We start from the raw sequence: 14,549 nt of genomic DNA, 5'->3' as shown, positions 1-14,549 counted from the left end.
GTCTGCAGTTTCAGCGGTTTTTTTCTCACCCAGGTATTGAGGATCAGATTTGCAGTCTTTCTGCAGCCTGGGCTCCCCTCACTGAGCTGAGCCGCTGGACCCTAGTTTTTTAATGCATAAATGAATCTCTTAAAAAAAAAAAGAAATTTAAGCTAGACTTTTATTTTCCACTTTCTAGATACCATGCTGCTTTTAACATAGCTGAAGTTGTACAGGGTTTATATCTTGTCATGTTCATAAATTCACTTTGAAATAATTCACAATTTTTCACTACCATGTTGCAAGTAACATATTTTATGCACTATTTTCTCAGTTGGAATTTTGATCCCAAATCAAGGACTTAAATATGTGTTCTCACTTAGATGTCATTAAGAACAGGAACTATAGTTGTTTGTATATCTAGCAGATGATTATGCCTAGAATATAGTGTTCCTGCTTGTTTACAAGTGGAAATTTAAATTTTTCTAAATTTCAGAAGTTCATTTAGATTATAGTTCTTTCTATACTATCTTTCCTGGTTGTATTTTTTTTCCTACAGAGTTGGTTAGCTTGCTTTTCTTTTTTTTAAATCCCAGTTTCTGATAAAAATATAGAATTTGACAGGATAAAGGGAAGTACCTTTTGCATGAAATTGTTCACATCATTATAAGTCCATCTGTTTTACTAGGCAGATTATTTCCCATCCTGCAGGTAGAACAAAGAGAGACAGCTGATAGCTTGCTGACATGCACATGGGTTCTGTGCTCTGCCAAAGATGGAAATGAGACTGGTAAAGAGAGTGCAGGTATAGTGCAAACTGATTGCCTCCCTCCCCCCAAACCCCTCAAGCTTCCTAGCCAATTCCCTCCAATAGAAATATCATAATTCATTTTCAGCAAAGGTAGATAACATTAAAAATCAGGTCAAGACCATAAATGTATATACAAAGTAATCAGTTTCAAAGCAATTTGGGAATATAGTATTAGAATTGTTTTAGTTTCAAAACTTAAACCAGCACTGAAGCATGTTATCAATGTAGGAAAGAGGATGGAAAAAGTTCACAAATAAACCCCACACCATTTAAATACTGATTTTTTTCCAAAGTAGTAAAAATTTGGAAGAGTTCTAAAATTATGCCATAAACAAACTGGCTGGTGATATATCTGGTTTCTTCATTTGAAATGGCATAAAAATAATATACTGTTATTGCATATTTTGAGAAATTTGTAAAGCCTTGCATGATATAAAAGGAGCAATTAGAGGGTATCTCCTTTAATATTTGTATATTTCTTTCACAAATTGAACTTAAATTGCTCAAAATATATACTTAACTTTTTCCTGGTTATTAAAGTAATACACAATCATTTTTGAAAATTTAAACAGAACATAGAAAACCAGAAAGATACAAATCACCCAAGCTGTATAGGTAATATCAAGGTTTATAGTTTTGATTGAGGGTATTTTGTTAAAATTCTAAGCATAGGTGATATATGAATAGATTACATAGTTTGTCAATTCAGCAGTGTCTTACATATTAGAATAATTTCAAATCTTTGTTGGTTCTTGTTCTTTGGCCATTTTCAGCTCTATAAATCTTCCTCTAAAGGAATAGGACCAGAATGGTAAGAAGATGTGGGAATAATCTACATAGCCATTAATGAATGAAATGATAAAATATATATCCACACAATAAAATATTACTTTGCAATAAAAAGGAACAAAGTACTGAGACATACAACAATGTGAATAATTCTTTAAAAAGCATGCTGAATCATTGAGAAAAAAGCAGTTCATGAAAATCCACAGGTTGTATGACTATGTTAATATGAAACATGCAGAATAGGGAAATCTGTAGATACAGAAAGTAGGGTAGTGGTTGCCTAGGACTAGAGGTAGAGGGGAAGATGGGGTTGGGTGGCTAGTGTGTAAATACAGAGTCTCTTTCAGGTGACAAAATATTGCAAAATTAGATCATGGTAATAGTAGCACACTTCTACACATATACTAAAAACCACTAATTTTATGAATTATATCTCAATAAAACTTGTTAAAAACTTAGAGAGCCATAAAAGCAGGGCAAAAAGGACTCATTCTGACATACTAATAACTTGTGACTAAAATATGTTTTTTCCTCATGTGCTATAAGTCAATAACAATATTTTTCTCTAGATAAAAATATATTTCCTCTAACATCTGAGTATGACATTTAGGCCATGTTCAAGAGTAGAGTCAGCAAGTCATTCTAATCAGCTAACGGTTTAGTAACTGTGCTTGCTTTGGTGGTCAGATTCTAAGACCGAAGCAAGGTAAGGAGCATTTAGCATGGGCTTCTATACAAGTATGCATATACTTCAGGGCAGTGCTCCATATATAAAAAAAACCTTTATTGAAGGAACTGAGGCCTGAATAAATGTGTATAAATGTGAAACTAGAGTACGCTAAAGATAAGATTTCTCTAAATAAGTAATGAAGTCCCAGTGAAAACTCCAGCAGGACTTTCCCTGTAACTTTTTACAATAACTGATCTCCAAATTCATAAATCAGAATGAAGCTGCAAAAATAGCGGCCCATCTTATCCCTCAAAAGAGCCTTAAAGAGGACTTGCTACACTGGTATTTAGAGTATAAGAAAGCCATGATGATGAAAATTCTAGTACTGTGCTAAAGGTGGGCATATATGTGAGTGGAAGCAGAATTTGCCTGGGAACATCTGTGCCTCGTCATGTCACTTAATCATAGAGCACGTTTTGAGAAATGTGTGGTTAGGTGATTTCATCATGGAGCAAACATCACAGTGTGTGACTATACAAACCTAGATGGTATAGCTTCTACCTACCTGGAATATTAGTGTAGCTTATCAGGACCACCTTTGTATATGTGGTCTGCCTTTGGCAGAATGTCAGTAACTGATGCATGACTGTATTTGGAAACTTGCTCTGTGTTAAAGGCTGCAGTATTACTGAGCCCTTCAAAGTATAATAGTTAGAAAATGTGTACATCTCAAAGATTTATGCATCAGTGAAGAAATCAGCAAAATGGTAAAACTGGCTCCAAGAACATCTGGGGAGAATATTCAAATGAGATTTGTGGAAACACAAATCAGGTTCATCTCTGACAGCATAGTAAAACCATAACCCCACCTGGAAAATTATTTGCATATTTTCTATCAATAGGTAAAATCTGCAAGTTACCATATTATTTTTATAGGATATAGGCTTTACATATATTTGGAACATCTCATGGAAGACAAGAAAATAGATTCTTGCGGTAAATGAATGATACATTTCTAGTACAACATGTCTAACACAAGGTTTTAGCAGAACTTAATAGAGCTTACCATTATAGATGTGGTATGTCAACTCTCTGCTTTTGTCTGATAATCTGTTTTTGTCAGTTTAATTTTTATACCCAGATAGAGAGCCTGAGAAGGCTGAGTTTTCTTCCTCTGCAATCATGCTCCATTTTTATTGATATAAAACATGTAGATTTACATGCAAAAGAAGTGGATTAGACTAATCTAACTTTGGATGGGGAACTGTGGGGCAATTTCAATTTTTTTGGTGTGTACTACAATAAAAGGAAAAACTATTTTATGTGAGCTGTAATTTGGGAATGTTGTAACTGAGTAGATTTTTGGTACTTGATTTTCAAAATGATCAGAAGTGGAAGTGAGGTGTACAAATTATTAAAGGATTTGTATTGTGTATGTATAATTTGTAGCTTTTTCCTAAAAGGCACAAACAAACAAACAATAATAATAAAAAAACTTCCCTCTGTCTATTTAATTTATAGGTCTCGAACAGTTATGGCAACAAGCAGCCATCATTTGGCATCCCGGGATACAAAACCAGCTTCTGGACAGCATGGAACAGCTAATGTGAACAGGTCAGGAAGGGGGTGTGACCCTTGCTTGGGTTGGGGGGAGGCGGGGGAGAACAGTGCAACAGTCCAACAGTGAATTGCATTGTTGATGTTAGAATAAGGGTTTGTGTTTTACTAACCCTTGGGGTGAGGAGATGCCCAGGCTGGTTTAATGTCCATTTTAGCAATTAGGGAAGGATTCTCTGAGCTGCTTACAGACTCAGTGACTCGATGCCATTGTTACATAAAAGTGAAAGAAGCTCAATGTGACATTTTGGCACACCTTTCTTTGGAGTCTCTTTTTATCTTAAAAATTGTAAACAATATTATGATGAAATAATATAACCATATTGCCTAACATGAGACGAAAGAAGAAACATCAACCATAATTAAGATAGTTGAACACAGACTGTTAGGATGTTGTTGTTTCCCCTGGCTTGTGTTTCTTGCTGTGGATCTGTATAGAACCAGAGGTCTTTCATTCGGTATTATAATTATTTATTGAAGGATTTCTACCTCTTTTCTTCTCATAACCTTGGCATAGAAATACATTTACGAAACCTTCATTGTAGAAAATTCAGGAAATGAAGGAAAGCATAAAGGAGAGAGTAACACATCTAACTATCCCTATACCCAACTTTTTGGTTTGCATCCTTCTGGTTTCTGTTTGCATACATAGATACTAACTTATTTTACTTATTTGGGACATTAAGTAAACTATTTCATAACCTACTTTTTAAAGCTTAATATATCACTTTCCCTTTCCATTACATATTTTTATTATAATTTATTATAATGCAATTGCTAAATACTTTCCATCATTTCTAAAACTACTTTTGCTGGTGGATTCTCTTTGATGTGTAGGTTGCTCCTTTATTGGTTATTAACTCACCTATGTTAGAGACGTCTTAGTACCATGAGACAGCGCTTTCCATCTGTCTTCACAGATGTATTAAACTTTTATCTGCAGCATTTTCATTTTTGCATTTGAAATTTCAGCTATTTACTCCTCCGTTCACAATACTCATGGACTTGGCAGTTTGTCTTATGACTCAGCCCTCACATACTGAGGAGGTGCAACGTTATAGGAACTGAGGAATGGAGATGGAGTTGAAAATGTCTTTTAATGATATTTAGAGATTTATTTTCCACATTACTTTTTTTATTCAATATGTCTCTGGAAATCTGTACTTTGTTCAGAAATAGTGTTCCTCTCTTACAGTTGTTCTCTGATTGGATAGTTCCCTAGCTAACTACTGCATCAACCTTTATAATGCTGAACTTCAAAGGTAGAATAAAAGAAAGAAAAAGATACTACCAAAAGCAGTAGTAAATAAAGGGTGTGGCTTTCAGAGAAACACTGGGTTGGATATGTGACCTGGGAATCTTCCGCATATGTGAAGTTGTTGGTCATGTACTACAAGTGCTAGTTCCAAGAGAGAGCAAAGCAATGAGAAGAGAATAGAAGAAGAACCTTTTGGGGGACAGGAGACAGTGAAGGAATGGCCTAGGGAATGAGAGTTCAAGTAAGAGCTGTGGAGAAGTATGAGAGAGGAAGACTCAAAGAGATGATAGCTGCAGACTGGCAATCAGGTTGTGGGCTAGGTGTTGCAAAAAGACTGCATGCAATAGGCTGAAGAGTAAGTATTTGTGTCTTGTAGTCTTTTAGCTTGGAGGGTTTCAAGGAAATTGGGGCAGGAACCAAGATGTGGTGGTTGAAAATGAATAGGTGGTGGGGAAGTAAGGAAAATGTACTTCCTGTGTGAGGATGGTGGTAGGGCAGGTCCTTTTGCTGTCAGCTCACTGCATGATAGAGGAAAGAGATTGTGTACCTTCTTTCCCTCTCTAATGGACTAGACATATTTGCCCACTTTTTCTAATATGGTAACTTTTCTCCCACGGGAGGAATGCAAAGAGAGCTAGCTAGTCACAGATTCTCTCTATCCAGTGTAAGTTAATATAAATTTTGAATTCTCAGAGGGCAGAAACAACACTGCCAGGTAAATAACTGAAAATGGCCATGGGAATCTGAGATTTAGCTTTCTAGGGCCACAATTTCAGTGCAATTTATATATATGGGAAATTGTTACTTTTAAGGCAGAGAGGATCCTTGGTCCCTGAAAAAGACAGAAACAGCTATTCTTTCAGCCTTTATCTGAACATATCATCTAAATTAGAAACGGGGAGAAAGAATTTTCATTTTATTGAAGATATATATTAAGAAAGGCATGCAAGTAGGGTTCTAACATATCAAGAATATTTGTGTAATCCTGTGGGATGGACTGAAATGTTCAAACTTTTGTATAATGACATGATTTTAATTTGCATAGGACTTGAAAGTTCACACAGCACATGCATAGCAACCATTGCCTTTGTTTCTCTTGCATACATTGTGAAATGGGAGTGCTTGATGAACATCAATTCTGATGTGTTTTTTCCATATCACCAAGCAATTAACTCAGTTGACTTTATCTACTAGTAGATTTCATCAGATCCCACAGATTCAGGGCTTAGTCCTACCAAACTGTCCCTTTCCCCTTTCAATAGCCAGATTATTATGTGTGCTTCTGTTCCAACAGCAATCAATATATATTGGAGTGTAGGGGCAGAGGGAAAATTACCCTGTTCCCCTTTCAGGTTCTTCCAGGACTTGTTGAGCAAAACAGTATCAGACAGATCAGCAGGAGAAAAATATAAATTTAATTATTTAGTATGAGGAATCTACACAGATAATGAGGCTATCGCTCTCCTGATTTAAGGAATGGGAGAGGTGCTTGGAGCATCAGGAAAGAGGAGGGGGCGACTTATGACTGATGAAGGGACCAGATGTTCTGTTATTACATGTTGGTCTTGCCATCTAGATAGGTTTCTCTGATAGAAAGGTTACTTTTGGAGTGAACCCTGAATCTAGGTAATACTCTTATTTTCATTCTCCCAGGTGTTAAGGGAGTGATACATGTTCTTCCTGCACCTACAGAGCCTCAGCCGCCCTTACACATGACAGTGGCGCGTTAGGGAAGCCCCGTTCTGAGCACTTTCACGAAGTTCCTTGGTTTTGATTAATTGCTAGAGCAGTTGACAGTACTCAGGAAAACATTTTGCTTACTAGATTATCAGTTTGCTATAAAAGGCTATCACTGAGGAACAGCCAGATGACAGATTCTCCTCAGGCAAGCTCCGAGGGGAGTGTGTCAAGGTTCCTGCCCTCCCTGGTGTGCCCCTCTTCCTGCATCTCCACACATTCACCCACCCAGACACTCTCAATCCCTCTTACAGGATGTTTATGGAGGCTTCATTACAGAGGCATCCTTGATTAAATCACTGACTGTTGGTGAGTGAGTCAATCTGAAGACCCTTTGCCCTTCAGGGCAGGAGGTCAGGAGTGGGTGTGGGACTGAAAATTTCCACTCCACAATCATTGGTTTGGCAACCGGACTTCATTCTTAGGTATGATCCAGAAACCACCTCATTAAGAAGATGGCTCTCATTGCTTTAGAAATTTCAAGAGTTTTAGGAGCTCTGTGCTAGGAGGTTAAAGATGATTATATACTTAGTTTAAATTACAGCATCACAGGGAACTTTGCAAAGATGAGATAGTGGGCCCAGGGTGGTTAAGTGACTTTCTGTAGGTCATATGGCTGGTGAATGGCAATCACGACTTCTGATTTCTAGTCTAGTTGCCTTTTTATTTATTTATTTTTTTAAGCTTCAGGAACCTATTCCTATACCTTTTTTAAAAAGACTTATTTACTTATGCATACCGAACTGGGGTACAGGCCAGAGGCTCGGGGCAGTGAAAGGGTTCGCCAGAGACAGAGTGGGGAGTAGAACAGACTGATTAATGAAGTATACTGCTGAGGGGAGCAGTGGGCAAAACAGGAGGTTTGTTGCACTATGTAGTTCAGCTCCCTGGCTGGGTATTGAACTTGTGCTGCAGTGGCTGTTGCTAGCTTCGTAGTGCTGTACTTTAACCTGTTGTGCCACCAGGGAGGGCCCCCAGGGCCTTTTTATTACATCATTCTAGACTTGAGGAAGATGCCATGTTGATAATACTCTTGCAAGATACTTGACTATTTTTATAATAGCTCATCCTTCCAGTCTAGTTGGACAGGTGTGGTGATGTGACCAACTTTCTAGAGCTTTAAAACAGACAGAAGAGATTGAACTTCTTTTTGCAAGGGTGGGCAGTCATTTTATGCCCTTAGTCTGAAGAAATAGTGTGATAAATACCCATTTTAGAAACAGAAGCCTGAACATTACATCCAGGATGAATTAAGACAGAATTAGGACCATCTGGGAAGGTGTGGGGCCCACCCCAGTTCTACTTAGCCATAAATTCTGGAGATGGAGACCAGAAGTGTCTTGTCAATCCCCACAGGTGAGTCTAACATACTCTGAAGTTTCAGGTCTCTGACTGAAAGTAGTAATAGGAAGAAGGTATTCTTGGAGTCTTTCAAAATTCAGACTTGCTGTGATAAGAGCCTCATTATTATGAATGGCTGTGGAAGCCAGTGACCTCAGAAATGTCTGAGAAATCCTGGTTGAGAGTAAGGTTGCTATCTTGGGCATTCCTTGCAGAATGCATGGCAGAGCCAATATTCTGGAGGGGTTTTCATTCCATGTGAACATCTTAACTTGCCACTTAGAAGGGTTGAGACTGCTGTGTTTGGAGGTGCTGGGCTCCTGTGTGTGTATCCGCCAGGTGTCGGTGTGGCCAGCTGAGATGCAGAGGTGGTTGTTTGTTTGGTGAGGGGACCAGTGTCTGTCCACAGCCCATTTCCTGGTAATAAAGGCTGGGTTGTGACCTGAGAGAACTTATGGGAGTTCAGATGAGGAGAACAGGTGCGAAGTACACTTGGAAAACCTGATAGTAAAGGGAATGGGTGATGAGAACAGGAGTGGGGATTGTTGAGTGGGTATTTTTTTTATTATTTTACAAAAGTTTATTTTTACATCATTTTGTACTTTTCTTTTTTTCCATCTCAATTGTAATCCCCGTGGGTTTCCCATCACCAAGTCACCCGTGTGTCATCACCATAATCCCTTGCATTTCCCTCCCCACCCCCCTGTTTTTGACCCCATTGAGTGGGTATTTTTTTTTTTTGTTCTAGAATAAGCTCCTCCCACCCACTCTTGTCTCTAGATTTCTGGTTTCTGCCTGCTTTCTCTCCTCATTTTCCCCCAGACTGCCTTGTTCACCAGTTTAGAATCTTCATTCCCAGTTTAGAATCTTCACCTCTCCCAGCAGCCTAGCTACTCCCATGGCTGCCTAGTTTTGTAGTACTTGGGTGTCACCCTTTGGAACCTTTTCCATGACCGTCTTCATTAATGTTGAGCCTCATCTTCAACCTCCCAAACCAGTTTCCCTCCCAGACTACTTGTTCCAGTCTGAGATGATCTTAGTACTTCTCTCCTTGTTTAAGCTTGCCTTCTCTCCCCTGAGAATGAAAATCTGAAGACCTCAGAATCCTGTATGTCTTGCTCACTGCTGTATCCCCAGGACCTGGAAGGGTGCATGGTATACGACCTAAATATTTGTTGGCTGGATTTTAAGTAAAGATTTTGGGGGAAGGGGGTAGCAGTTGGGTAGAGACATGTATCTGTAGACCCCAGGAAGCGAGTGACAGCTAACAGGGACTGGGTAATAGAGATGAAACTAGTATACATTCAAAAGGTGTTCAGGAAGTGACACTGACAAAAGTTGGTGATGAACTGATAGGAGAGGTATCAAGAAACTTCTTAGGAAAAATATTTCTGTGAAAAGTTTGTGAATGCCTTGCAGTCTTGTTTGACCTCTTTATCCACTGAGAGCTTAAGGACAATACATTTCTGTATGTGGGAGTTTTCCAGATATACAGGATTTTAATAAGATATGCATATGAGATTTATTGTAGGAATTGACTCATGTGATTGTAGAGGCTAGGAAATTCCATGATCTGCTGTCTGCAAGTTGGAGAACCAGAAAAGTTGGAGTGAATTCCATCTGAGTCTGAAGACATGAGGAACAAGAGCACAAGAGGGCAAAAAATGGCTGTTTCACCTTGGACAGAGAGCATGATTTCACCCTTCCTCTGCTTTTTGTTTATTCTGGCCCCTCACAGGATTGGCTGATGTCCACCCACAGTGGGGAAAGCTGTCTGCTTTTCTCACTTCAACTCAGGAAACCTAAAAATACTGTTTTGCCAGTATGTGGTTATCATTTAGCTCTGTCACATTGACACATCAAATGTACCATCACACATCCTCTAACCATTCTGCCACCAAGAACTGGTCCTGTTTCTAGAGGAGAGATGCCTTTAAACCCTAGACCTGAGGAGTTCTCTCTCTAAGCAGAGCAGTTCTACCCACCCACATACCCAACAGTATTTTTTTAGTATGTTCTAGGTACCGCTTGCAGGCCCTGATGGTACAGCAGTGGCTAAATAATTCCTGGTATTTATATCCAGGAGAGAAAAGACACAGCGAGACAAACATGTCCACAGATACTGGCACAAGATACTTTGGGTGGTAATAAGAACTATGGCACAAACAAAACAGTGAGACAGGAAGGGGTGGGGTCATCCAGGCAACTCTGTGCTGGTGCTTTTTGAGTGGAGATCTGAATCAGAAGGAACCAGCTGTGGGGGCTGAAGGTATTTCCATGTAATAATTCAGAACCTGTTTCTGGCTGATGAGTAACTGAAGTGGGACTTTATTCCTCATGCTTGAAGAATGAATTCAGACATGTTGGTGGCAAGGACATTCAACTTCAAATTCTTTAAAATAATCATTATACTGTTCACAAATTGTTTTCCCATTTAACATTGTTAAACCATCTTAGAAGTGACTCTAGTTTTATTTTTTTTTTTAAAGATTTATTTATTTATGTTTACAGAACTGGGGTACAGGCCAGAGGTGTGGTGGGTGAGAGGATTTGCCAGAGACAGAGTGAGGAGCAGAACAGGCAGACTGACAAAGTACACTGCTGAGGGGAGTAGTGGTCGGGCCAGGAGAGGTCTGCCACGCCATAAGGGTCAGTTCCTTGGCTGGGGGATTGAACTCGTACTGCAGTGGCTTTGGAGAACTTCATAAAGTGGTGCTTTAACCCGTTATAATACCAGGGTGAGTCTGACTCTAGTTTTAAAGAGAAAAAATTCCAGTTATTCATAAATAATTAACAGATATTTTTCAAAAAGTTAAATTACAGACTGTACAGATATAAATGAACATGTTATTTTGTTAATTAAGGAGGGAAAGATGTTATAATAGATTCACAGGAAAAGTCAAAGCAGCACAAATTTATATGCAGAAAAGGAATGGTTAAAATAAGTTAGCAAAATGAGCTCAAACCAACTTCTTCCAATGTGAAGGAGCTAACTGAACCTCTACTGATCAGGACAGAATTTACAGGTTTTTGTATTTACATTATTGTATTTACATTATTTTGTATTGTTGTCATTTACTTACAGTTTATAGGTATATACAGTTTATATTATATGTGCAGTAGTTCCCATAGAGTCAAAATTAGGTAACACAGAGGGGGAAAACAGTTTTCCACTAAAATACATTTCTCTTAGGTAATCTGAATAAAACAAAATAACTTTGTTTTGAATAAAAGCAATTCTTACATCTCTGGTTTTTGGAGTACATGTTTATTTGGTCACTGCTGGGAGCATTTTTTTGTCATGAAGTAGGTGGTGATATCCCCAACTTACAGGTAAGAAAGGTAAATTATAGGTAGGAAAGTCATAACCCAGGAGGTTAAGGATTTAATCCAGAGATTAAGTGGCAGAGTTCATAATCTCTCCAGTCCTGTCTCCAAACAAAGAGTGTCTGTCTGTCTCTCTCTTTTGTTCTTTCTTTCTTACCCCCCTCTTGTCTTGTGAGAAGTTGCTAACAATGAAAGCTATATAAATTCTCTAAATTGTTTTTCTTTATCTTCAGATCGCCATCAAGTAAGGTGGATCTCAAGAGTGGCCTAGAAGAATGTGCAGTGGCATTGAATTTATTTCTTAGTAACAAGTTTACAGATGCCTTAGAACTGCTTCGACCATGGTAATCCATTTTTATTTATTTTATATTAAATATATTTTTTCAGATGTTTTGTCTTTGGTATTGTAGGGGAGGAAAACACTCCTTTTCTCTTCTAGGTCCTTTCAATGTCTAATAATTAAATTGACATAAGACAGGTTAATAGATTGGCAGGAGAAATACAAATTTAATTTCATACATAAGGATCCCCGGAGATATGAAACCCAAAGATATGACCCAAGTGGACAACTTTTTTTTTTTTAAAGATTTATTTATTTGTACATACAGAACTGGGGTACAGGCCAGAGATGCAGAGGATGAGAGGATTCACCAGAGTGGGGAGCAGAACAGGCAGATCGACGAAGTACACTGCTGAGGGGAGCAGCGGGCGGGTCAGGAGAGGTCTGCCATGCCATGTGGTCATCTCCAGGGCAGGCGGGAATCGAACTCATGCGGAAGTGGCTTTAGATTCTCAGTGCTGTGCTTTAACCCGCTGAGCCACCAGGGAGGGCCCAAGTGGACAACTTTTATACCATTGAGACAAAGATAAATTTGTGAAGAATTGATAAGACAGGGTCTCCCTGTTGGCCCAAGGGGTTAAAGCACAGCACTATGAAGCTACCTGTAGCCACAGTGGTGACCCACATGGTGCAGCAGACCTCTCCTGTCTTACCTGCTGCTCCCTTCAGCTGTGTACTGCCTGTTGTGTTCCCTGCTCTGTCTCTGGTGAATCCTCTCACCCCCACTCCTGCACCTCTGGCTTGTGCCCCATGGGGTTCTTGTATGCATAAATAAATAAATCTTTAAAACAAACAACTGATAAAACAAAGATATTTGGGCTTGGGATGTTAGCATACAATCATGGGATCTCTTGGGATCCCCCTCCCTGATTTGCATACTCTAAAGGGCTCTGGCTTTCTGTGCACACAAAGGCAAAGTGGATTCTTTGCATACAAGAACTTTATTGGAATTAGCATGCATAGAGAAAGAAGAGAAGAGATGATGATTTCCTAACAGAACACCCAAAGTTACCTATCCTCTTGTAGGCAAATACCCAGCCAGTGTTGGCCCCAAATGCGGCTTATTGGGACCTGAAGCTTTGTGACAACTTTTAAGCCACCTTCTGACAGGGAACCATAGGAAAGGGGTTCTGAAGTTGGTACCAGAAACCTGGGGCAGAAGAAGATACCACCTCAGAACAATGCTGCCATTGTCAGCTTCCCCAAGGGTCTGTCACCCACGTGTCACTTCAAGTGTCTCTACATGTCTCTCCTGCTTCTCCAGCAGTGCCAAGGTACTACATGTATAAGTCAGGCTATAGAAAGAAAATTTCTCCCCATTCTTTTTTGGTGGAACCCACCTGCCTTCTGTGTTAGAGAGCTTCACCAGTTGCTCAGCTCCAGGTCACATGAAATAGGAACAGGAAAAATGTACCTCCCATTTTGTGGAGGCGTCTCTGTAGCTGGGATAGTACAATAATGAATAATTAGAAGGGTTTGTCTCCTAGTCTCCTAGGCCTTAAGTTCCCTATCTCTGGTGATCAGGTGTCTATCGTAGCTCTTTTACCAGGGAGATTGATTTCTTCCTTTCAGGGGATAAAGGAGACTCAGGATCCTTCTTGCACTGGCTGTTTCTTACATAGCTTTAATGCAAAATCACTCACATACCAAATGTTTTGCATATGGCATGCTTTGTGGTAACATATTCTACTCCCCTTCAAGAGAGACATTGTCACATTTGTCAGTTTTTCTGCATTTCTACCTAAATAAAAGTAAATTGGATTGAGACCCCTAACTGTTGACCAATTTTAATATCCGACTAAGAAATCTGTCTTTTCAAATGTAATTAATAAAACATTTGATTCTCATCTTTTCATTTTTATGCTGTAGTTTTTGAGGCTTCAATTTGCTTTCTTCAGTGAAATACTTTTTATGGGTAGTACTCTTAAGCTTAATTATCACTGAAAAAGGTTTCCTGTGAAATGGGAAGGGAAGAACTACAATATGCTCATCTCAAATGATAAAAGAAATTTAAGGTAATAGAAATATTACGGGACTCCTCATTTATGTGATAGTGGCATTAAACTGTCTGATTTCAATTTGGTTAATTTTTAAAATGTGGCAGCAAACCCTGAACTCACTTTTTTTTTTTTTTAAAAGATACCCATTTTTTTTTTTCCTTTTTAAGATTTATTTATTTATGCATACAGAACTGGGTTATAGGCTAGAGGTTCACGGGCAGTGAGAGGATTCACCAAAACAGTGTGAGAGCAGAACAGGCAGATCGATGAAGCACACCACTGAGGGGAGCATTGGGCGGGTCAGGACAGCTCTGCCATGCCATGTGGTCACCTCCAGGGCAGGGGATCAAACTCACACTGAAGTGGCTGCAGCTAGCTTGCAGTGCTGTGCTTTACCCCGCTTAGCCACCAGGGAGGGCCCTTGAACTCACTTTTACCATAGTCCCAACTCTACAGTGACTGTAGTGTCACAGGAGTAATCTCTTTTTTTTTTTTCTACTCAAATATTCAATGTTATTTTCTACCCGTCTAAGACATTTAACCAATCAACATTTGTGTTGTAATAGATCATCATCTCCTCTGCCACACAAAGTTATGAAATGCATCTTGTGTGTCACAGTTGTGCTCACTTTCAATGTTGCTGAGAAAGAAGTGTTGAATCTTGTAACAGACTCTTTGCC

At 39.1% G+C, this 14,549-nt stretch overlaps 1 protein-coding gene across 2 annotated transcripts in view; it reads left to right on the top strand.

Moving 5' to 3' along the window:
* Positions 1–14,549, top strand: part of TTC39B (tetratricopeptide repeat domain 39B) — a 110,090-nt gene that overhangs the window by 57,539 nt on the left and 38,002 nt on the right. For both annotated transcript variants that reach the window (XM_012721597.1, XM_004677673.2), the window contains 2 exons: positions 3,771–3,863; positions 11,763–11,873. In XM_012721597.1, coding sequence (XP_012577051.1) covers positions 3,771–3,863; positions 11,763–11,873 — 204 coding nt within the window. The remainder of the gene's footprint in view (positions 1–3,770; positions 3,864–11,762; positions 11,874–14,549) is intronic.

This window comes from Condylura cristata, unplaced genomic scaffold (assembly GCF_000260355.1).
Source record: "Condylura cristata isolate star-nosed mole 26May11 unplaced genomic scaffold, ConCri1.0 scaffold00006, whole genome shotgun sequence".
Classification (NCBI taxonomy): Eukaryota; Metazoa; Chordata; class Mammalia; order Eulipotyphla; family Talpidae; genus Condylura; species Condylura cristata.
This window is presented reverse-complemented; position numbering and strand designations above follow the sequence as displayed.